The sequence below is a fragment of the Hemitrygon akajei genome, chromosome 8, assembly GCF_048418815.1.
Source record: "Hemitrygon akajei chromosome 8, sHemAka1.3, whole genome shotgun sequence".
NCBI classification, from domain to species: Eukaryota; Metazoa; Chordata; class Chondrichthyes; order Myliobatiformes; family Dasyatidae; genus Hemitrygon; species Hemitrygon akajei.
The window spans coordinates 152322139-152345192 of NC_133131.1; the positions used below are offsets into that span (position 1 = coordinate 152322139).

The 23054-nt window shown below is 41.6% G+C and overlaps 1 protein-coding gene across 4 annotated transcripts in view; it reads right to left on the bottom strand.

Annotated features, from left to right (window-relative positions):
- zmynd11 (zinc finger, MYND-type containing 11) overlaps positions 1-23054 on the bottom strand; it is a 176820-nt gene that overhangs the window by 39750 nt on the left and 114016 nt on the right. For all 4 annotated transcript variants that reach the window (XM_073054857.1, XM_073054856.1, XM_073054855.1 and 1 more), the window contains 3 exons: positions 9210-9297; positions 5813-5868; positions 2162-2239 (listed from right to left, as the gene is read on the bottom strand). In XM_073054857.1, coding sequence (XP_072910958.1) covers positions 2162-2239; positions 5813-5868; positions 9210-9297 — 222 coding nt within the window. The remainder of the gene's footprint in view (positions 1-2161; positions 2240-5812; positions 5869-9209; positions 9298-23054) is intronic.

The window sequence follows — 23054 nt, forward strand, 5'->3', positions numbered from 1 at the left end:
GAGGAAGGAAATTATTGAGGCTCATATTTCTCTACTTTTTCTTTAACTCCTCTGGCTTACAGTGTAGTGCAATGTGACTGTACAGCAAATAGAATTTAAATAGGAACCATGAGATATTACATTTAATCATGGAGAGTTATGTACATACTGAAACAGGGTCTACAGTACAACCAGCCAAACATTTACACGAATAAATCATTAATTCCAATTTTCATTCTCCCTTATTCTCACTAACTCACTCCCCACAGATTGTACCACTCGTAAATGGGAGGATATTGAATGGGGTGAAAGACAGAAAAATTACAGTAGTCTTAAGTGTAGTAAGGGAGGTCAACATGGCAGTTAAAAAAACCATAGAAAAAGCTGTCCTTTATTAATCAAGAATATGACAGCTGTCAAACTCTGGGCTAGAAATGAATATAATGCTAGAAAAGATACAGCACTGAGTACTATACATAGTTCTGACCACCACATTAAAGGAAACATATAATTTCACTAGAAAGAGTGCAGAGGAGATTTATAAAGACACTGTTAGTATTGAAAATTGCAGCCACAAAGGAAGATTATGAGTGTCTGGGTTGATCTCCTTGGAAAAGATGGCCAAGGGAAGACAATTGATCTGAACATAATTAGATTTAGAGTAATTGATAAAACAATTGTATGTGGTGGGAGGCGTCGGGGGCAGTAGGGGAAGAAAATGGAGAGAAAGAAATGAAGAAAACCTTAATCATCCAAAAAAAAAATTGGTGCCACTCAGGAACTCTGTAAAGATGGTAGAGCAAAACAAACCTCAGCACATTTAAAAAGTTATTTGGACATGACCTTGAACAACAGTGACCCGAATGGTATGGAAGGTGAAATTCGGCTACACAGTTCTTTTTGACCAGGAAAGGCAGGGGTTGAATTTATGTCCTTCAGTGGTGTAAATTCTCTATGGTTTTACGACATACAAATCAATTAACAAAACTCACTTCAAGACAGCTGCAAGCATATTAGGAATATTGCTACTTCATTTATTTTGTTAAAAATTCAAAGGATACACATTTTATTAAGCACAACCTCTTGTACGCAGCACATTTGGTAATAAGTGTATGATTTATTTTAGATTACTTTTAAACTTTTATTGATAACTGTAAATAATACCAGTAGGTTAAAAAAAAACCTTTCCAGATGGTGCACAGTTGGTCTAAAGATGAAAGTACTCTCAACCCAAGTATACAGATTTTTAAACTTTGTAAATCAGTGAGTTGTTTGTTAGGTCTCCCCTCTTGCTGTGAAATGAGGACACCCATTAGGGACAGAAAGAGCCTATGGCGTGTTGAATGACCGGGTGAATGAGTAGTTTTTGAGGTACTGCAAGTCTGTGTATTTATTGATGCTTTGCTGTACGCTTGAGTGCTCAGTGGAGGGTGCTGATGCCTTTTTTGCTGGTGGGGAGGTGGGGGGGGGGTCATTGCCTTACTGCTGCTTGTGAGTGGTTGGGGAAGCTGGGGAGGGGGGAACTTTGGGGTTCAAATGTTTTAACTTTCATTCATTCTTTAGGGCACTCCTCTGCTTTCGTGGATGTTTGTAAAGAAAAAGAATTTCAGGATTATATTGTATATATTTCTGACATTAAATGTACCTATTGAAAGTTGTGAGCAATTTTTCAATGGGTTCTTATCCTCTGAAGGAAATTATAAATACCTGATGCTCTCACAAAAAACTCCGAGGTGTCGCATGCAAGCATAGAGAGCTTTGACCTTTTAATTCTCAAACTTTAATGCAGTGATACAATATATTAGCATTCTGTCAGTGTAACCATATGACTTGGATTCCAGATTTCAAAAAAGACAACTCTTGTAGTACGTTATGTCCCTAGATCACCATTTTCAAAGCTTCCAGTCTATTAACACTGCATATACACTGATAACATGAAACAAAAATTTTAAAGAAATGGTATACACTCAAAGTATGTGGATGATATGCAAAAGTAATTGAAGACCCCATACTAATGAAGCAGCTTTTACCATCTTTGGATACAAGTCAGTATGGAATAAACTTCACATAAAATTGTATCTACTGTCCCCACATGTTCAATATTATAAAATTATCCAGTCTCCAATGCCAATAGTACATTGAGTGAACAATTAAACTTAAAAGCAGCAATTAATCAACTTACACAAGGATAGCAGAACCAATTCTCTGGTCGTGCGTTGGATAAGTAGAAACAATTCTTGCAGAGCTGAAGTTCTGCTAACTGGAAAATGAAAGAATTAATGAATAAAATAAAAAGCTTGGAAGCACTTTAAATCCCTGATCATATCTTAGATTAATAAATTGAATTGATTAAAATATTAGTTATAATTAAGTTACTGAAATGTAGAAATTACATCTACTGTAAATTTTAAAGAATGTTCAAAATTTGGTGGTCAGGAAGCATTTTTGGAGAGTGAGAAAATAAATATAGATTGCCCACTGAATATTTCGTACAATTTTAATTAAATATTTTTTCAATAACTATTTTTGCATCAAAACATACAAAAAAATGAGACTGAAACACAAGATGCAGGAGAACCTGAGCTGTTAATAATTATTTTATGTAAATAATCTTCTCTTCCTTAAGATACTTACCCTTAATAACTGTGCTGAGCTTCAAAATTATTAAAATGCTATTTTGCCTTAATTATATATTATACAACATTTTATTGAAAATGTTAGAAAAAATAAAGTAGCCTCCGACCTGATGGCATGAAACATCAGTTTCTCTAACTTCTGGTAATCTTCCCCTGCCCTCTTCAATTCCCTAGCTCTAGTCTCTCATCTTTTCTCCTCACCTGCCTACAACCTCCCCCAGTGCCCCTACTCCCCCTTCTTCCACATTTCATTCTCCTGTCCCATCAAATTTCTTTTTTGGCAACCCTCTATCTTTTCCACCCGTCACCTCCCAGCTTCTTTCTTCAGCCTCCCTCCCCCACCTAGCTTAACCCATCACCTTTTAGCTTGTATTCCTTCCTATCCCCACATATTCTTATTTCGGTATTTTCCCTCTTCCTTTCCAGTCCTGTAGAAGGGCCTTGGCCCGAATCGTCAACTCTTTATTCTTTTCCATAGATGCTGCCTGACCTTCTGAGTTCCTACAGCATTTTGTGTGTGATGCTCTGGATTTCCAGCATCTGCAGAATCTCGTGTTTAAGAAAATCTTACTTTAATTTTAAGTTAATTATGATGAAAATTCTTGATCGAACTTTGCTAATATTTAAATGTGTGAAAATTTATTTTATCTTATTCTAGTCAATGCACTACATTATGATTTGATCTGAATAAACAGTATGCAAGGCAAGCTTTTCACTATAGCTTAGTGCATGTGACACTAATAAACCAATATCAATGCATAATAAATTGTATTAAAATGGTGGAAGAAATAAATGGGCAGACATTATTTCGATGGGGAGAGAATTCAAAATGCAGAAATACAAAGGGACTTGGGAGTCCTTGTGCAGGATACCCTAAAGGTTAACCTCCAGGTTGACTCGGTTGTGAAGAAGGCAGGTGCAACATTGGCATTCACTTCTAGAGGTATAGAATATAAGAGCAGGGATGTGATGTAAAGGCTCTGCAAGGCACTTGTGAGACCGCACGTGGAGTATTGTGTGCAGTTTCGGGCTCCTTATTTTAGAAAGGATATACTGACATTGGAGAGGATTCAGAGAAGATTCACGAGAATGATTCCAGGAATGAAAGGGTTACCATATGAAGAATGTCTGGCAGCTTATTCCCTGGAGTTCAGGAGAATAAGGAGGGGGAGGGGGGGATCTCAGAAACATTCTGAATGTTAAAAGGCATGAACAGATTAGATATGGCAAAGTTATTTCCCATGGTAGGGCATTCTAGGACAAGAGGGCACGGCTTCAGGATTGAAGGACGTCCTTTTAGAACTGAGATGCAGAGAAGTTACTTTAGTCAGAGTGTGGTAAATCTGTGGAATCTGTTGCTACGAGCGACAGTGGAGACCAAGTCATTGGGTGTATTTAAGCCAGAGATAGATAGGTTCTTGATTAGCCAGGGCATCAAAGGGTAGGGGGTGAAAGGGGGAGTGGGGATGACTGGAAGAATTGGATCAGCCCATGACTGAATGGTGGAACAGACTTATGGTCTTATTTCAATACTTTACAACTCAAATTAACCAAGGTACAATGATATCCACCTTGGAAAGGGGAGGCAGAAAATGTAAGAGGAGTTGAAATAAAAGTATCATTGAACATAAAATTAAGCTGGGTAATACTATTAATTAAGTCTAGTAACACTATAATTGTAAAGCACAACAGCTGCAATTTTGTTAAGATTTTTTTTAACTTCAGTGGGCAATAATCTCCACGGAGAGGGAAGCAGATCTATATTTTTGAGGTATTCTTCACTCCCCAGAGACACTGCCGATCTGAGAATTTTGAACATTCTTTAACAATGCAATTCAAGAGTCAATGTGAGAACTATTCTTTCATCAGATCAGAAACACTATTTGCTTGCAGTTACTGTTTGCATTATGTGTTTTTTTCATTACACATTGGGTGTTTGACAGTCTTTTTATGGGTCTTTTTTGGTTTCTTATGGACATATCTTATTTTAAAAATTCTCTGCACATTGGGTGTTACTTATTTATATACAGGGTTTCTTTGTTTAGTGGCTGCCTGTTAGCAGATGTATCTCAAGGCTGTATAACATATACATACTTTGACAATAAATATATTTTGAACTTTGAAGTTAGATTGTGGTTGAACAGGGGCGATCTTCTGGAACAGAAGGAATTTTTTTTTTAGCTCAAAGAGTGGTGAGTAGAGGCCAAGTCTGTGGGTGTATTTAAAGCAGAAGTTGATAAATTCCTGATTGGTCGGGGCATCATGGGATATGTTGAGAGGGCAGGTGTATGGGGTTGAATGAAATCTGAGATCAGCCATGATGAAATGGCAGAGTGAACTCGATGGCTGAAAGGCCTAATTCTTCACCCATGTCTTATGGTCTTGTGATAATTCAGTATTATTAAGAGGAAAATTTGTTAAAAAAAATAACTCCCCCCACCTAAAATTCTAAAATGATTGGTTCAATTTTATTTTCCACAGGTTTAAGCCTGATGATTGTACAAGACTATCAGGTATAAATACACTATATTATGAAATAATTCAGGGCATGGTATTCTTACAGTAAGCTGGTCAATCTTTATGACACTTTTCATCACTACTCAGCCTTGAACCTCAGGAATAAATAGGTAGGTGAGATTCAACCACTACTGTCATGTTACCTTGTATACTGATTGACCAATACAAGCTTCAAATTATACACTGAGATCTGTTAAAATATGAAACAGCATCTTGGACTTCAGCTACAAATGACCCCAATCTACAGTACAATGGTAATTAGAACATTAAATGGTATCATACTAACTTCTACCATGAGCCCTGTAAGACTCAGTTGGATTTCAAGTGCCTAATCTCACAATAGTTTTAAAGAAAAGCCAGTTAAAGTACAATTAAGTAGAATTAGAAAAGCTCTAGACAGCCACTCATCCAAATCCAATGTGTGTTCCATATAAGTTAAAATGTCTCTGAATAATTAAAACCATGCCTCTGACTGCACACAGATGGATAATGAACTGTAGATGAGAATGTTGGCAAAAATGAGTTCAAATACAGTTTTTACATTAGCATAAGCACCGATGGATTCTAGGATTTGTGGCTGTGTACCATAACTGTCTTGACAGAAATTGGTCCAAGTATAGCTACTGAGTTTGGCAAGAAATTTATTGTTTTATTAAATTGCTTCATATTTTACAGCTTACCTCATGGCAAGTGTCTTTGAACAGAGCCCTGGCTACTTCTGCCTGGTCACTATCAGCTGCCAAAAGAGAGAGGCAATTCAAAAATTATACTACTTATAGTAACACGATACAATATTTCTTACAATGGAAAAATTAGCCAAATGACTGGAAGAAATTAGAAAAAAAAGAACTGACCAATGAAGCATTCTTGCCTCAAGAGACAAACTACAGGTCCAGAGATTCAAACACAAAGTTTAGGCCAACATTAATTTTGGAACTGAATTGTTAAGTCATCTGAATCCTTGCCTATTCTAGTGTACATGAAACAATCCATTTGTTGAGAAGCTCACCTGGTGTTCTGAATAACTTTTCTACTTTGGGAGCAATACCAAGCAATTTGGTTATCATAGCTCTCAGCATTATAACAGTAACTATACATTAAAATGCTGTGGAAAACTTACAAAGTATTTTCCTTCCTATAAATCAGCATTTAAAAAAGAGGGAATCCAAATTAGAAGGCAAGCATATTAAGAGGAAAAGGAACACAAAAGAAAAAAAAAACTGAGGAACCAAAATTACTTTCTATAGTTAAAAAACGAATGGATTTTAAAACAGTAATAAATGAGTCTGGGGCTCCATATGGTTTACAGTCACCATTTAAAGCACTTCTGGAATGAAACAGGAAAGCATGAAGGAAATAAGGAAGCCTTCATTAGAGAGATCACCATAGCCTGAAGAGAATTTTGTTTGAAATAGCAAGTTATCATTTATAATAATGTGAATACACAGAGCACCAAAATAAAAGAAAGAAAACTGATGGGTTGACAGAGTTATAAACAGCTACATATGAAGCCACAATGTAAATTTACAAAACAAACAGAAAGCAGCAAGTTTCAGCACACCAGATCAGGACATTTGTGAGTGACACCAGGACTGGAGATGTAAGGGACAGCAAAGTAGGCTATCAAAGCTGGCAGCAAGATCTGGACCAGTTGGAAAAATGGGTTGGAATTTAATGCAGGCAAGTATGAGGGGTCACATTTTGGGAAGACAAGCCAGGGTAGGACCTACACAGTGAATGGTAGGTCACTGAGGAGTACGGTAGAACAGAGGGATCTGATAATACAGATCTATTTTTCCTTGAAAGTGGTGCCATAAGTAGATAAGGTTGTAAAGAAAGCTTTGGCACATTGGCCTTCATAAATCAAAGTATTGAGGACAGGAGTTATAGGGAGTACAGCGGAAATTTACAAGGATGTTGCCAGGATTTGAGGACGCGAGTTATAGGGAAAGGTTACATAGGTTAGGATTTTATTCCCTGGAGCATAGGAGAATCAGAGAGGGTTTTGATAGAATAGTAGCCGAAAGGCCCTTTTCTGTGCTGTAGTGCTCTGTAACTATGAAAACAAATTACAGATACTAGAATCTGGAGCAAAAAAAACCCAAACTGTTCTAGGAACATCTGCAGAAGCTAAATGTTTGGGTCGGGCCCTGATGCTGTGACTTGACCCAAAATGTCAACAATTCCTTTGGTTCCACAGATGCTGGAGCAGATTAAAAAAAAAATTTCAACACTTGCCAACTGGGATATTTTCCCCAAAATATTTTTTGTTACGAGTAGTTTGTAGTTACGAAGTAGTTACGAGGAATGTTGACGAGGGTAAGGCAGTGGATGTAGTCTATATGGACTTCAGCAAGGCCTTTGACAAAGTTCCACATGGAAGGTTAGTTAAGAAGGTTCAGTCGTTAGGTATTAATGCTGGAGTAATAAAATGGATTCAACAGTGGCTAGGTGGGAGATGCCAGAGAGTAGTGGTGGATAATTGTTTATCGGGATGGAGGCCGGTGACTAGCGGGGTGCCTCAGGGATCTGTTTTGGGCCCAATGTTGTTTGTAATATACATAAATGATCTGGATAATGGGGTGGTAAATTGGATTAGTAAGTATGCTGATGATACTAAGGTAGGAGGTGTTGTGGATAATGAGGTGGGTTTTCAAAGCTTGCAGGGAGATTTATGCCGGTTAGAAGAATGGGCTGAACGTTGGCAGATGGAGTTTAATGCTGAGAAGTGTGAGGTTCTACATTTTGGCAGGAATAATCCAAATAGAACATACAGGGTAAATGGTAGGGCATTGAGGAATGCAGTGGAACAGAGAGATCTAGGAATAACAGTGCATAGTTCCCTGAAGGTGGAGTCTCATGTAGATAGGGTGGTGAAGAAGGCTTTTGGAACGCTGGCCTTTATAAATCAGAGCATTGAGTACAGAAGTTGGGATGTAATGTTAAAATTGTACAAGGCATTGGTAAGGCCAAACTTGGAATATTGTGTACAGTTCTGGTCACCGAATTATAGGAAAGATATCAATAAATTAGAGACAGTGCAGAGACGATTTACTAGGATGTTACCTGGGTTTCAGCACTTAAGTTACAGAGAAAGGTTGAACAAGTTAGGTCTCTATTCATTGGAGCGTAGAAGGTTGAGGGGGGATTTGATCGAGGTATTTAAAATGTTGAGAGGGATAGATAGAGTTGACGTGAATAGGCTGTTTCCATTAAGAGTAGGGGAGATTCAAACGAGAGGACATGATTTGAGATTTAGGGGGCAAAAGTTTAAGGGAAACACGAGGGGGTATTTCTTTACTCAGAGAGTGATAGCTGTGTGGAATGAGCTTCCTGTAGAAGTAGTAGAGGCCAGTTCAGTTGTGTCATTTAAGGTAAAATTGGATAGGTATATGGACAGGAAAGGAGTGGAGGGTTATGGGCTGAGTGCGGGTAGGTGGGACTAGGTGAGATTAAGAGTTCGGCACGGACTAGGAGGGCCGGAATGGCCTGTTTCCGTGCTGTGATTGTTATATGGTTATTATATGGTTATATATGAATCCATTCTCCTTTCAATATTAAATGCTCTACACTATTGTACAAATGAGTCATTTTTTATTCTTCATGAAAATGTAACTCTTATTTGACAAAAAATAGAACAGTTGAAAATAAGCAGAAAAATACAAGCATACGTTATTTTCCACCATGACATATCTAAAATCAAAATTAAATTTTCATGTTATTCAGATTCCTCCTGAGATGAAGGAAGATGATGCACTAAAAATTTTCCAAAAAAAAGTGGATTGCTGTCAAATGATGGCCCAAAAGCTAACCTGGCACGACTATCAGAACTGCAGCTAGAACACATGAGTAGCTAAAGATGACACCCACCTTCCAAAACTAGCTTCATTCCTTCCCTGATAATAGAGAGCAAGCACAAAGGAAAAATCACTTTGTCATGGATTCAGATGGACTAGAATGCTGTTCATCTAATTTGAATTGAATTGTGGGTTAATTCCAATAATATTAACTGCCTACTGCAATGCAAATAAGCAGAATAATTAATTAGTAATTAAGTGCATATAAGAATAATCTCACCTCCATAGAAAAGTATGGTATTGTGAAGAAGCAATTGGGCATCGGCTTTAAACTCGTCAAAACTTTTGTATTTGTTTTCATTCAATTTCTAGAAAAGAAATTAAAACAATTTTAAAGACATCATTTGAGCAGTAAAGCATTATTGATTTAGCATGATAAGTAAACCAAAACCGGTTTTGTACAAAGGGATTACAAACTTATCTGTATTGATATTGAGGGAAACCTATTCCATCCTAAGTTTCAACTTTAAAGCATTGAGCTTTGCCTACTGCAATTTTAGAACTTTACTTTATGATGGTAGACTGCATAGCTAAGCAACATCAAAACCGGAATTCTGGAGACAGCTGCTCAAGATCAAACTACTCAATAGGCTGTAATCTGCACATTGTTCCTGTGCTTGTCCTTCAAAACTTATCCACTTAGTCCAGAGAAAAAGTTTATAGGAGTAGAATTAGGTCATTTGGCCCATCGAGCATGTTCCGTCATTTAAATAGGGCTGATTTTTTTCTTCTCAACCCCATTCTCCCACAACCTTAAACCCCTTACAAATCTAGAACCCATCATCCTCTGCCTTAAAGCAGGGATACCGGTCGCAGCAGGGATGCCGAGGAGCAGATTGGGAGGCAGATTTTGGAAAGGTGTAAAAATAACAGGGTTATCATCATGGGTGACTTTAACTTCCCTAATATTGAGTGGCACCTGATTAGTTCGAATGGTTCAGACAGGGCAGAGATTGTCAAGTGCATCCAGGACGGATTCCTGTCACAGTACGTTGACAGGCCGACCAGGGGGAATGCCATACTAGATCTAGTATTAGGTAACGAACCAGGTCAGGTCACAGATCTCTCAGTGGGTGAGCATCTGGGGGACAGTGACCACCGCTCCTTGGCCTTTAATATTATCATGGAAAAGGACAGAATCAGAGAGGACAGGAGAATTTTTAATTGGGGAAGGGCAAATTATGAGGCTATAAGGCTGGAACTTGTGGGTGTGCATTGGGATGATGCTTTTGCAGGGAAATGTACTATGGACATGTGGTCGACGTTCAAGGATCTCTTGCAGGATGTTAGGGATAAATTTGTCCCGGTGAGGAAGATAAAGAATAGTAGGTTGAAGGAACCATGGGTGACAAGTGAGGTGGAGAATCTAGTCAGATGGAAGAAGGCAGCATACGTAAGGTTTAGGAAGCAAGGATCAGATGAGTCTATTGAGGAATAGAGAGTAGCAAGAAAGGAGCTTAAGAAGGGGCTGAGGAGAGCAAGAAGGGGGCATGAGAAGGCCTTGGCGAGTAGGGTAAAGGAAAACCCAGAGGCATTCTTCAATAATGTGAAGAACAAAAGATTGACAGGAGTGAAGATAGGACCGATTAGAGATAAGGGTGGGAAGATGTGCCTGTAGGCTATGGAAGTGAGCAAGGTCCTCAATGAATACTTCTCTTCGGTATTCACCAAGGAGAGGGAACTTGGTGATGGTGAGGACAATATGAGTGATGTTGATGTTCTGGAGCATGTTGATATTAAGGGAGAGGAGGTGTTGGAGTTGTTAAAATACATTAGGACAGGTGAGTCCCTGGGGCCTGACGGAATATTCCCCAGGTTGCTCCACGAGGCGAGGGAAAAGATTGCTGAGCCTCTGGCTAGGATCTTTAGGTCCTCGTTGTCCATGGCAATGGTACCGGAGGATTGGAGGGAGGCGAATGTTGTCCCCTTGTTCAAAAAAGGTAGTAGGGATAGTCCGAGTAATTATAGACCAGTGAGCCTTACGCCTGTGGTGGGAAAGCTGTTGGAAAAGATTCTTAGAGATAGGATCTATGGGCATTTAGAGAATCATGGTCTGATCAGGGACAGTCAGCATGGCTTTGTGAAGGGCAGATCATGTCTAACAAGCCTGATAGAGTTCTTTGAGGAGGTGACCAGGCATATAGATGAGGGTAGTGCAGTGGATGTGATCTACATGGATTTTAGTAAGGCATTTGATAAGGTTCCACATGGGAGGCTTATTCAGAAAGTCAGAAGGCATGGGATCCAGGATTGGCTTGCCTGCAGAAGGCAGAGGGTCGTGGTGGAGGGAGTACATTCGGATTGGAGGGTTGTGACTAGTGGTGTCCCACAAGGATCGGTTCTGGGATCTCTACTTTTTGTGATTTTTATTAATGACCTGGATGTGGGGGTAGAAGGGTGGGTTGGCAAGTTTGCAGACGACACAAAGGTTGGTGGTGTTGTGGATAGTGTAGAGGATTGTCGAATATTGCAGAGAGACATTGATAGGATGCAGAAGTGGGCTGAGAAGTGGCAGATGGAGTTCAACCCGGAGAAGTATGAGGTGGTACACTTTGGAAGGACAAACTCCAAGGCAGAGTACAACGCAAATGGCAGGATACTTGGTAGTGTGGAGGAGTAGAGGGATCTGGGGATACATGTCCACAGATCCCTAAAAGTTGCCTCACAGGTAGATGGGGTAGTTAAGAAAGCTTATGGAGTGTTAGCTATCTAAGGGATAGAGTTTAAGAGTCGCGGGGCAATGATGCAGCTCTATAAAACTCTGGTTAGGCCACACGGAGTACTGTGTCCAGTTCTGGAAGGATGTGGAAGTATTGTAAAGGGTACAGAGGAGATTTACTAGGATGCTGCCTGGTTTAGAGAGTATGCATTATGATCAGAGATTGATGGAGCTAGGGTTTTACTCTCTAGAGAGGAGGATGAGAGGAGACTTGATAGAGGTATACAAGATATTAAGAGGAATAGATAGAGTGGACAGCCAGCACCTCTTCCCCAGGGCACCACTGCTCAATACAAGAGGACATGGCTTTAAGGTAAAGGGAGAAAAGTTCAAAGGGGGATATCAGAGGAAGGATTTTTACTCAGAGAGTGGTTGGTGTGTGGAATGCACTGCCTGAGTCAGTGGTGGAGGCAGATAACTAGTGGAATTTATGAGGCTACTAGACAGGTATATGAAGGAATTTAAGGTGGAGAGTTAAATGGGGGGCAGGGTTTAAGGGTTGCACAACAACTGTGGGCCAAATGGCCTGTACTGTGCTGTATCGTTCTTTGTTCTTTAAATACATCCGATGAGTTGATTTCAATGGACGTCTGTGGAAAGGAATTCCACAGATTCACCACCCTCTGACAGAAGTAATTCTCTTCAGTTCTAAAGGGATGTCTCTTTATTCTGAGGCTGTGCCCTAATGATCCTAGACTCTCCTAGTCCACTCTATCCAGGCATTTCAGTACCTGTAAGGATTCAATGAGATTCCCCCTCTCAATCTTTCTGAACTCCATTGAGCCCATGTTAAGCTTTTGATTCCTGGGATCATTCTTGGGTCAGCGCACCTTGGGTCAGCAATCTACAGCTCATTACAGGCCCTTCAGCCCACAATGTTGTGTTATCCATGTACTCTTTATACCAAAGCACATAATCCCCAAGCTGAATTCCATCTGCCACTCCTTTGCCCATTCTCCCAACCCATCCCAAGAACTTGTGCAGACTCTTGGCCTCTGCAATATGATCTATGCCCTTATCTATCTGTATATTCTCTGCAAACTTGGCCACAATGCCATCAGTTCCTTCATCCTGCTCATTAATGAAAGCTGCAGTCGATGTTTTGGGCTGAGACCCTTCAGCAGGACTGAAGAAAAAAAAGATGGAGTCTGTGTGTCACTGCTTTCTTGCTTTTTTTTTGGTTTCCCACTAACCTTTGCCATATTGTACGTCTCTTCTTTAGGTTTCATGCTGTCTCAGACTTACTCAGTTAGCCAAAGTTGCTCATCCCTTCTCTAAGTATGTTTCTTCTTCCCTGGGATGAAATTCTGCTGGGTTTCCTAAAATTACCACTCCCAGAAACTCCTGCTATTGCTGCCCCACTGTCTTCCCAGCTACAATTCCCTTCTAATCAACTTTAGACAGATCCTCCTCATATCTCTGAAGTTACTTTTACTCAATTGCAATACAATTATATCCAATTTCAGCTTCTTCTTGTCGAAGATCAGGAAGAATTCTCTCATGTTAGAGTCACTGCCTCCTAATGATTCCATCACCTCAAGTTCCCTAATCTGGCCTGCCTCATTGCAAAACATCAAATCTAAAATTGCCTGTTCTCTAGGGGGCTTTACCACAAGCTGCTCTAAAATGAGAAAAAATTCATCTATTTAACCTTAGATTCCTTCCCCCACTTGTATCAGAAATTTATTTGGAAAGTAAAAACAGAAAATGCTAGAAACACTCAGCACGTTAAATCATGTCTGTGGGAGGCAAAACAGAATTAACACTTAGAATCATATTCAAGTACAGCACAGACATCTTCGGCCCATCTAGTCCACAGCAAACCTATTTAAACTGCTTACTCCCATCAACCTGTAGCAGGACCCCCCTCCAAACCCCACTATCCATGTACTTATCCAAACTTCTCCTGAATGTTGAAATCGAGCTTGTATGCTGGTAGCTCATTTCACACTCTCATGACCGTCTGAGTGAAGAAGTTTCCCCTCATGTTCCCCTTAAACTTTTCAGCCTTAAGCCACGACCTCTGGTTGTAGTCCCATCCAACCTCAGTAGAAAAAGCTGCTTGCATTTACCCCATTTATACCCCTCATGATCTGTACATCCCTTTCAAATCTCCTCTTAATCTTCTATGTTCTAAGAATACAGTCCTAATCGGACTGGTTCAAATTTGTTTACTTCTTTCCTGTAGGCAGTTGACCAAAGCTGCACATTAACTCCAAATTAAGCTTCAACACATCTTATACAACTTTAACATATCATCCCATCTCCTGTACTCACTACATTGACTTATGAAGGCCAATGTGCCAAAAGCTTTTTTTATGATCCTATCTATCTGTGACACCACTTTCAACGAATGATGGACCTGTATTCCCAGATCCTTTTGTTCTACCACACTCCCCAGTGCCCTACTGATGACTGTGTAAGATCTGTTCTGGTTGGTCCTACCGAAGTGCAAAACCTTGCACTTGTCTGCATTAAATTCCATCTGCCATCTTCTCTCACCTTCTGAGTTATACAGGCAGACTCAGTGCCAGAGATTTGACCGCTGTGACTTTTCTCTGTTAGGTCATCCCTCCCCAAAAGTATCCAAAGTCGTATACCTGGTGTTGAGGGGGATGGCCACAGGGGTACTATGCACCAGCTCAAACCCTTTCTCCTTCCTGTCAGCCAGTTTCCTGCATCTTGGGTGTAACTACCCCTCTACATGTCCTACCTATCACCCCTTCAGCCTCCCGTTCCAGCCCCACTCCTTAACGCAGTTGGTTAGAAGCTGCAGCTGGATGCACTTCTTGCGGTCACCAGGGACACTGGAGGTTACCCTGCCTTCCCACATCCCGCAAGAGGAGCACTCAACTACCCTGCCTGGCATTTCCACTGTCCTAATTGAGCAGATATAAAGGGAAGTGGAGAAAAATTACCTAGAGCTTTTCTTCTTTGCTTTTTCTGACTGAAGCCTTTCTCAGAAGCCTCAAAGAGCTAAAAACTCAAGATGACCAATCTAACTGTCCACTCCGATCGATAGCTGCTGCGATGGCTGCAGTGTTTGCTGCCTGCCTTCCTTTAGATTGCTCTTACTAATCAGCCCCAGATTCCGACTGGTTGCTGGCCAGAGCTCAATTATGCTGCCATGATCAGGTCAGTGGACCTGAGAGAAATCCCCTCCTCTCAAACTTCTGATGTCTAGATTGATCACTGGTCAGAGCTCAACCGAAAAATCAGAGACTTTTTGTCAGAATTCAAATGAATTGATTTCTCTTCCAACAGAAGAGGCCTGACCTGCTGAGTATCTTGTTTTTAATTTAAAATATTTAGTAACCACATTTTTTTTTTTCAAATTTTAAGTGCATCTTCCTCCTTCATCTCTGAAAATTGTGCAATGTACACAAAATCCTTTTTCCATGCTTCCGCTGACAGCTGGGCAAGTTGTCCGGGTAAGTTTCTGTTAAGTTTCCCCTTTTCTTACTGTGTCAGGGGTACTTAGTGTAGTTTAAATGGCCGTTGTGTGCTCTTCATGCTGGATGTTGGAGTCCCGGGAGACCCAGAGACTCCCAGGGAACTACATCACGTGAAGTGCATCAGCTGCAGCTCCTTAAAGACACTGTTAGAGATCTGGAGCAGCAGCTGGATGACTTTTGGCTTATACTGGAATGAGGAGACCATTGATTGTAGTACAGGGAATTAGTTACCCCCAAGCTGCCGGAGGCAGGTAGCTGGGTGACAGTCAGAAGGAATGGGAAGGTGGATAGGCAGTTAGCACAGAGCACCTCTATGGCCATTCCCTTTAGTAATAAGTACACCTTTTTGAATACTGTTGTGGGGCAGTGGGGGAGAGGGGCGGGACAAAATGACCTCCCAAGGGAACACCACAGAGACCCAGTTTACTGGCAATAAGCATGGGTCCATGGTGCAAAGGGAAAGAGGGAAGCAATAGTGACAAGGGACTCAATAATCAGACGAACAGGCAAGAGATTCTGTAGATGTGAATGGGACACCTGAATGGTAAAGAAACATAGAAAACCTACAGGCCAATACAGGCCCTTCGGACCACAAAGTTGTGCCAAACATGTCACTGCCCTAGAAATTACTAGGCTAACCCGTAGCCCTCTACTTTTCTAACCTCCGTGTACCTATCCAAAAGTCTCTTAAAAGACCCTTTTGTATCCATCTCTACCACCATTGCTGGCAGCCCATTCTACACACTCATGACTCTCTGAGTAAAAAAAAAAGTTACCCCTGACATCTCCTCTGTACCTACTCCCCAACACCTTAAACCTATGTCCTCTTGTAGCAACCATTTCAGCCGTAGGAAAAAGCCTCTGACTATCCACACGATCAATGCCTCTCATCATCTTATACACCTCTATCAGGTCACCTCTCATCAATGTATTTAGTCACATCATCAAAAAATTCAATCAGGCTCGTAAGGCACCACCTGCCCTTGACAAAGCCATGCTGGCTATTCCCAATCATATTATACCTCTCCAAATGTTCATAAATCCTGCCTCTCAGGATCTTCTCCATCAACTGACCAACTACTGAGGTAAGACTCACTGGCCTATAATTTCCTGGTCTATTTCTACTCCCTTTCTTGAATAAAGGAACGACATTCACAACCCTCCAATCCTCTGGAACCTCTCCTGTCCCCATTGATGATGCAAAGATCATCGCCAGAAATCTCCTCCCTCACCTCCCACAGTATCCTGGGGTACATCTCATCCAGGCCCGGTGACTTATCCAACTTGATGCTTTCCAAATGTTCCAGCACATCCTCTTTCTTAATATCTACATGCTCAAGCTTTTCAGTCTGGTACAAGTTGACACTACTATCACCAATATCTTTTTCCATAGTGAATACTGAAGCAAAGTATTCATTAAGTACTTCTGCTATTTCCTCTGGTTCCATACACACTTTCCCCCTTTCACACTTGATAGGTCCTATTCTTTCACGTCTTATCCTCCTGCTCTTCACATACTTGTAGAATGCCTTGGGGTTTTTCTTAATCCTTCCTGCCAAGGCCTTCTCATGGCCCCTTCTGGCTCTCCTAATTTCCCTCTTAAGATCCTTCCTGTTAGCCTTATAATCTTCTAGATCTCCAACATTACCCAGCTTTCTGAACCTTTTGTAACACTTTTCTAACTTGTCTGTTCCCATCTCTCTCCAATACTATGGTAAAGGAGTCAGAATTATGATCACTATCTCCAAAATGCTCTCCCACTGAGAGATCTGACACCTGACCAGGTTCATTTCCCAATACCAAATCAAGTACAGCCTCTGCTCTTGTAGGCTTATCTACATACTGTGTCAAGAAACGTTCCTGAACACACCTAACAAACTCCACCCCATCTAAACCCCTTGCTCTAGGGAGATGCCAATCTATATTTGGGAAATTAAAATCTCCTATCATGACAACTCTGTTCTTATTACACCTTTCCAGCATCTATTTCCCTATCTGCTCTTCGATATCCCTGTCACTATTGGGTGGCCTATAAAAAAAGACCCAGTAAAATTACTGACCCTTCCTGTTCCTAACCTCCACCCACAGAGACTCTGTAGACAATCCCTCCATGGCGCCCACCTTTTCTGCAGCTGTGACACTATCTCTGATCAACAGTGCCACACCCCCACCTCTTTTACCTCCCTTCTCGTCCTTTCTGAAACATCTAAAACCTGGCACTTGAAGTAACCATTCCTGTCCCTGAGCCAGCCAAGTTTCTGTAATGGCATGAAGGAGGTGTGGGATGGGATGAAGATCATCACCGGATGCGGTGCAAAGCGGGGGGCAAACATAAGTAGAGATGTGGAGAAAGCGAACCAGCTGAACAACTTCTTCAATAGGTTCGACAGCACAATCTCATCCTCACCGCAGAACTCCATACCAGGCTTGTCTTTCTACTCGTCCTCCCTCTTACTTCCCTCACAGGAAAATAGCCACTCACAGAAGACCTTGCTCACGCCCGGGATTACGGTTGCACAGGTGGAAGGTCAACTGAGGAAGATCTGTACCAGCAAGGCGGCTGGACCGGATGGAGTATCCCCACGATTACTGAGGGCCTGTGCGACTGAGCTGGGAGAACCACTACAGCGCATCTTCAACATGAGCCTGGAGCAGAGAAGAGTACCCAGACAGTGGAAAACATCCTGTATTGTCCCGGTACCGAAGAAACCACAACCAAAGGAGTTGAATGACTTCAGACCTGTTGCCTTGACGTCGCACGTGATGAAGACCATGGAGCGGCTGATAATACAGAATCTGAGGCCACAAACCAGGCACGCCCGGGATCCTCTTCAGTTTGCGTATAAGGAGAAGGTGGGAGTGGAGGATGCTATCACGTATTTGCTGCACAAATCCCTCTCTCACCTGGATGGGGTCAGTGGTGCTGTGAGGATTACATTCCTGGACTTCTCTAGTGCCTTTAACACTATCCAGCCCAAGATCTTAAGGCACAAACTAACGGAGATGGGAGTAGACTCTCACATGGTGGATTGGATAGTGGACTACTTGACAGATAGACCTCAGTATGTGCGATTGGGAGACTGTAGGTCTGACACGGTGGTCAGCAGCACAGGAGCGCCGCAGGGGACCATGCTCTCTCCGGTCCTGTTCACCCTGTACACATCAGACTTCCAATATAACTCGGAGTCCTGCCATGTGCAGAAGTTCGCTGATGACACGGCCATAGTGGGGTGTGTCAGGAATGGACAGGAGGAAGAGTATAGGAAACTGATACAGGACTTTGTGATATGGTGCAACTCAAACTACCTGCGTCTCAATATCACCAAGACCAAGGAGATGGTGGTGGACTTTAGGAGATCTAGGCCTCATATCGAGCCAGTGATCATTAATGGAGAATGTGTGGAGCAGGTTAAGACCTACAAGTATCTGGGAGTACGGTTAGACGAGAAGCTAGACTGGACTGCCAACACAGATGCCTTGTGCAGGAAGGCACAGAGTCGACTGTACTTCCTTAGAAGGTTGGCATCATTCAATGTTTGTAGTGAGATGCTGAAGATGTTCTATAGGTCAGTTGTGGAGAGCGCCCTCTTCTTTGTGGTGGCGTGTTGGGGAGGCAGCATTAAGAAGAGGGACGCCTCACGTCTTAATAAGCTGGTAAGGAAGGCGGGCTCTGTCGTGGGCAAAGTACTGGAGAGTATAACATCGGTAGCAAAGCGAAGGGCGCTGAGTAGGCTACGGTCAATTATGGAAAACCCTGAACATCCTCTACATAGCACCATCCAGAGACAGAGAAGCAGTTTCAGTGACAGGTTGCTATCGATGCAATGCTCCTCAGACAGGATGAAGAGATCAATACTCCCCAATGCCATTCGGCTTTACAATTCAACCGCCAGGAGTAAGATATGTTAAAGTGCCGGGGTTAGGACTCAATGTATTTAAGTAAACTACTTAAGAACTTTTTAAAAGCTATTATTAATGCTTTTTGAGAGGGTGTTTTTAGATGCATATCATATTTTTACTGAGTTAATTATTGTATGTAATTAGTTTTGCTACAATAAGTGTATGGGACATTGGAAAAAATGTTGAATTTCCCCATGGGGATGAATAAAGTATCTATCTATCTATCTACATCATATCTCCAAGTACTGATCCACGCTCTAAGCTCATCCACTTTGTTCACAACACTCCTTGCGTTAAAATAGTCAGATCTCAAACCTTCGGTCTGAGTACATTCCTTCTCTATCACCTGCCTATCCTCCCGCACACGCTGTCTCCTAGCTTACTCTATTTGTGAGCCAGCCACCTCTTCCCCAGTCTCTTCAGTTTGGCACCTGAGAACATTTCTATCATATACAAACCTTTGATTTCTGTCCATACATGCAGTCTTCACATGACCTTTATCCTCCTCCATGTCACTATCTGCTCTAACCCTTTGGTTCCCCTCCCCCTGAAAATCTAGTTTAAACCCACCCCAGAGCAGCACTAGCTAACCTACCCACAAGGTTGTTAGCACCCTCCAGTTCAGGTGCAAATCATCCCGTTGGAACAGGTCCCACCTTCCCTGGAACAAAGCCCAATTGTCCACAAACATGAAGCCCTCCCTCCTGCACCATCTCCTTAGCCACATATTTAGCTGCATTATCTATGTTGCCTCCCAGGTACCAGGGTCAAGGACATCTTGGACTGTGTCCATAACATTTTGTGGAGGGAGAATAGCCAGATGTCTTGGTACATATTGGTACTAATGACATAGGAAGGAAAAGCAAAGGAGGTCATGAAGACAACATTTAGAGAGCTAGGTACAAAGCTAAAAAGCAGGACCTCCAGGATAGCAATTTCTGCATTGCTACCTGTGCCACATGCCAGTGAGGGTAGAAACAGGATGATTTGGCAGATAAATGCGTGGCTGAGAAGCTGGTGCAGGGGGCAGGGCTTCAGGTTCTTGGAGAGGTATGACCCATACAAAAGGGATGGGTTGCACCTGAACCCAAAGGGGACCAATTTTCTCACAGGCAGGTTTGTTAGAGCTGCTGGGAAGGGCTTAAACTAATTTGGCAGGTGGATGGGAACTGGAGTGAAGGGACTCAATAGGACAGATTGCAAAAAAAAAGCAAAAGGTAGCGTGCGATCAGACTATCAAGGAGGGCAGGCAGATGATAGGACAAAATTACGGCCAGCAGGGTGCGTATCGGTGCATTCCAGATGCAGAATCAAAAAAGGGTAGCAAATGCAACACTCAAGGTGTTATATCTCAATGCACAGAGTATAAGTAATAAACTGGATGATCTTGTTGCACTATTACAGACTGTCAGGTATGATGTTGTAGTCATCAATGCATTGTGGCTGAAGGATGGTTGTAGTTGGGAGCTGAATGTCCAAGGTTACACATTGTATCGGAGGGATTGGAAAGTAGGCAGAGGGGTAGCATGGCTCTGCTGGTAAAGAATGGCATCAAATCAATAGAAAGATGTGGCATTGGATCAGAAGATGTTGAATCCTTGTGTGTTGAGTTAAGAAAGTGCAAGGGTAAAAGGACCCTGATGGCTGTTATATATAGGCCTCCCAACAGTAGCTGGGATGTGCACCAGAGATTTCAACAGGAAATAGAAAAGGCATGTCAAATATACATTTCATATTATGATAGTCATGGGAGAATTCAACATGCAGGTCAATTGGGAAAATCAGGTTGGTAATGAATCTCAAGAGAACAAGTTTGTTTAATGCCTACAAGATGGTTTTTTAGAGCAATTTGTTGTGAGCATACTGGGGAATCAGCAATACTGAATTTGGTGTTATATAATGAACTAGAGGCGATTCAGGAGCTTAAGGTAAAGAAACCCTTAGGAGGCAGAGTGCACAATATTATTGAGCTTAACTTGAAATTTGATAGGGAAAAAAGTAAAGTCTGACATAACAGTATTTCAGCGGAGTAAAGGAAATTACAGTGGTATGAGAGAGGAGTTAGCTAGTGTAAATTGGAAGGAGATACTGACAAGGATGACAGGAGAGCAGCAACGGCTTAAGTTTCTGGGGAAAATGAGCAAGATGCAGGATAGATGTATTCCAAAAATGAAGAAATATTCAAATGGTAAAAATAGTACAATTGCGGTTGACAAGGGACATCAAAGCTAATGTAAAAGCTGAAGAGGGCATACAACAAAGCAAAAATTAGCTGGAAGATGAAGGATTGGGAAGCTTTTAAAAATCTATAGAGAGCAACTAAAAAGAATCATTAGGAGGGAAAAGGTGAAATATGAAAGCAAGCTAGCAAACAACATCAAGGTGGATAGAACAAGCCTTTTCAAGTATATAGAAAATAAGAGATAAGAGTGGATATAGGACCACTGGAAAATGAGGCTCGAGAAAATAACGGGGGACAAGGAGGTGGCAGATGGTACAAATGAGTATTTTGCATCAGCCTTCACTATGGAAGAATCAGAATCAGGTTTACTATCAACAGCACGTGACGTGAAATTTGTTAATTTAGCAGAAGCAATCCAATGTAATAAATAATTAAGCCGAGAAAAAAAATAAACAAGTAAATCAATTACATATATTGAATAGATTTTTAAAATACACAAAAATAAATACTGTATATTAAAAATAAGTGAGGTAGTGTCCAAGGATTCAATGTCCATTTAGGAATCAGATGGTAGAGGGGAAGAAGCTGTTCCTAAATCGCTAAATGTGTGCCTTCAGGCTTCTGTACCTCTTACCTGATGGTAACAGTGAGAAAAGGGCATGCCCTGGCTGCAAGAGGTCCTTAATAATGGACGCTGCCATTTCTGCGACACCGCTCCCTAAAGATGTCCTGGGTACTTTGTAGGGAAGTGCTCAAGATGGAGCTGACTAGATTTACAACCTTCTGCAGCTTCTTCCAGTCCTGTGCAGTAGCCACTCCAGACCAGAGAGTAATGCAGCCTGTCAGAACGCTCTCCATGGTACAACAATATAAGTTTTTGAGTGTATTTGGTGATACACCAAATCTCTTCAAACTCCTAATAAAGTATCGCTGTTTTCTTGGCTTCTTTACAACTACATTGATATGTTGGGACCAGGTTAGATCCTCAGAGATCCTGACACCCAGGAACTTGAAGCTGCTCGCTCTCTCCGCTTCTGATCCCTCTATGAGGATTGGTATGTGTTCCTTTGTCTTACCCTTCCTGAGGTCCACAATCAGTTCTTTCGTCTTACTGACGTTGAGTGCCAGGTTGTTGCTGTGGCACCACTCCACCAGTTGGCATATCTCACTCCTGTATGTCCTCTTGTCACCACCTGAGATTCTACCAACAATGGTAGTACCGTCAGCAAATTTATAGATGGTATTTGAGCTACGCCTAGCCACACAGTCATATGTATATAGAGAGTAGAGCAGTGGGCAAAGCACACACCCAAGATGCGTCAGTGTTGATCTTCAGCGAGGAGGATATGTTATCACCAATTCGCACAGACTGTGGTCTTCCACTTAGGAAGTCAAGGATCCAATTACAGAGGGAGGTACAGAGGCCCAGGTTCTGCAACTTCTCAATCAGGATTGTGGGAATGATGGTTTTAAATGCCGAGTTATAGTCTATTATCAGTATTCTGACGTAGGTGTTTGTGTTGTCCAGATGGCATCAAAGGTTACGGGGAGAAAACCGAGGAATGGGGCTGAGGAAGGGGGGAAAAGGATCGGCCATCATTGAATAGTGGAGTGGGCCTGATGGGCTAAATGACCTAATTCTGTTCCTATGGTTTTTTTTTGACAATCAAGACAAATCTGTGGTCTGAACTTCGAGCTCTGCCACTGGAATCAGTTTTTCTCCATTTATCAAAACCGTTATAATTTGTAATACCAAATTTCCCTTCAATCTTCTCCACTTAAATACAAACCCAATTTCTGTAATCTCTC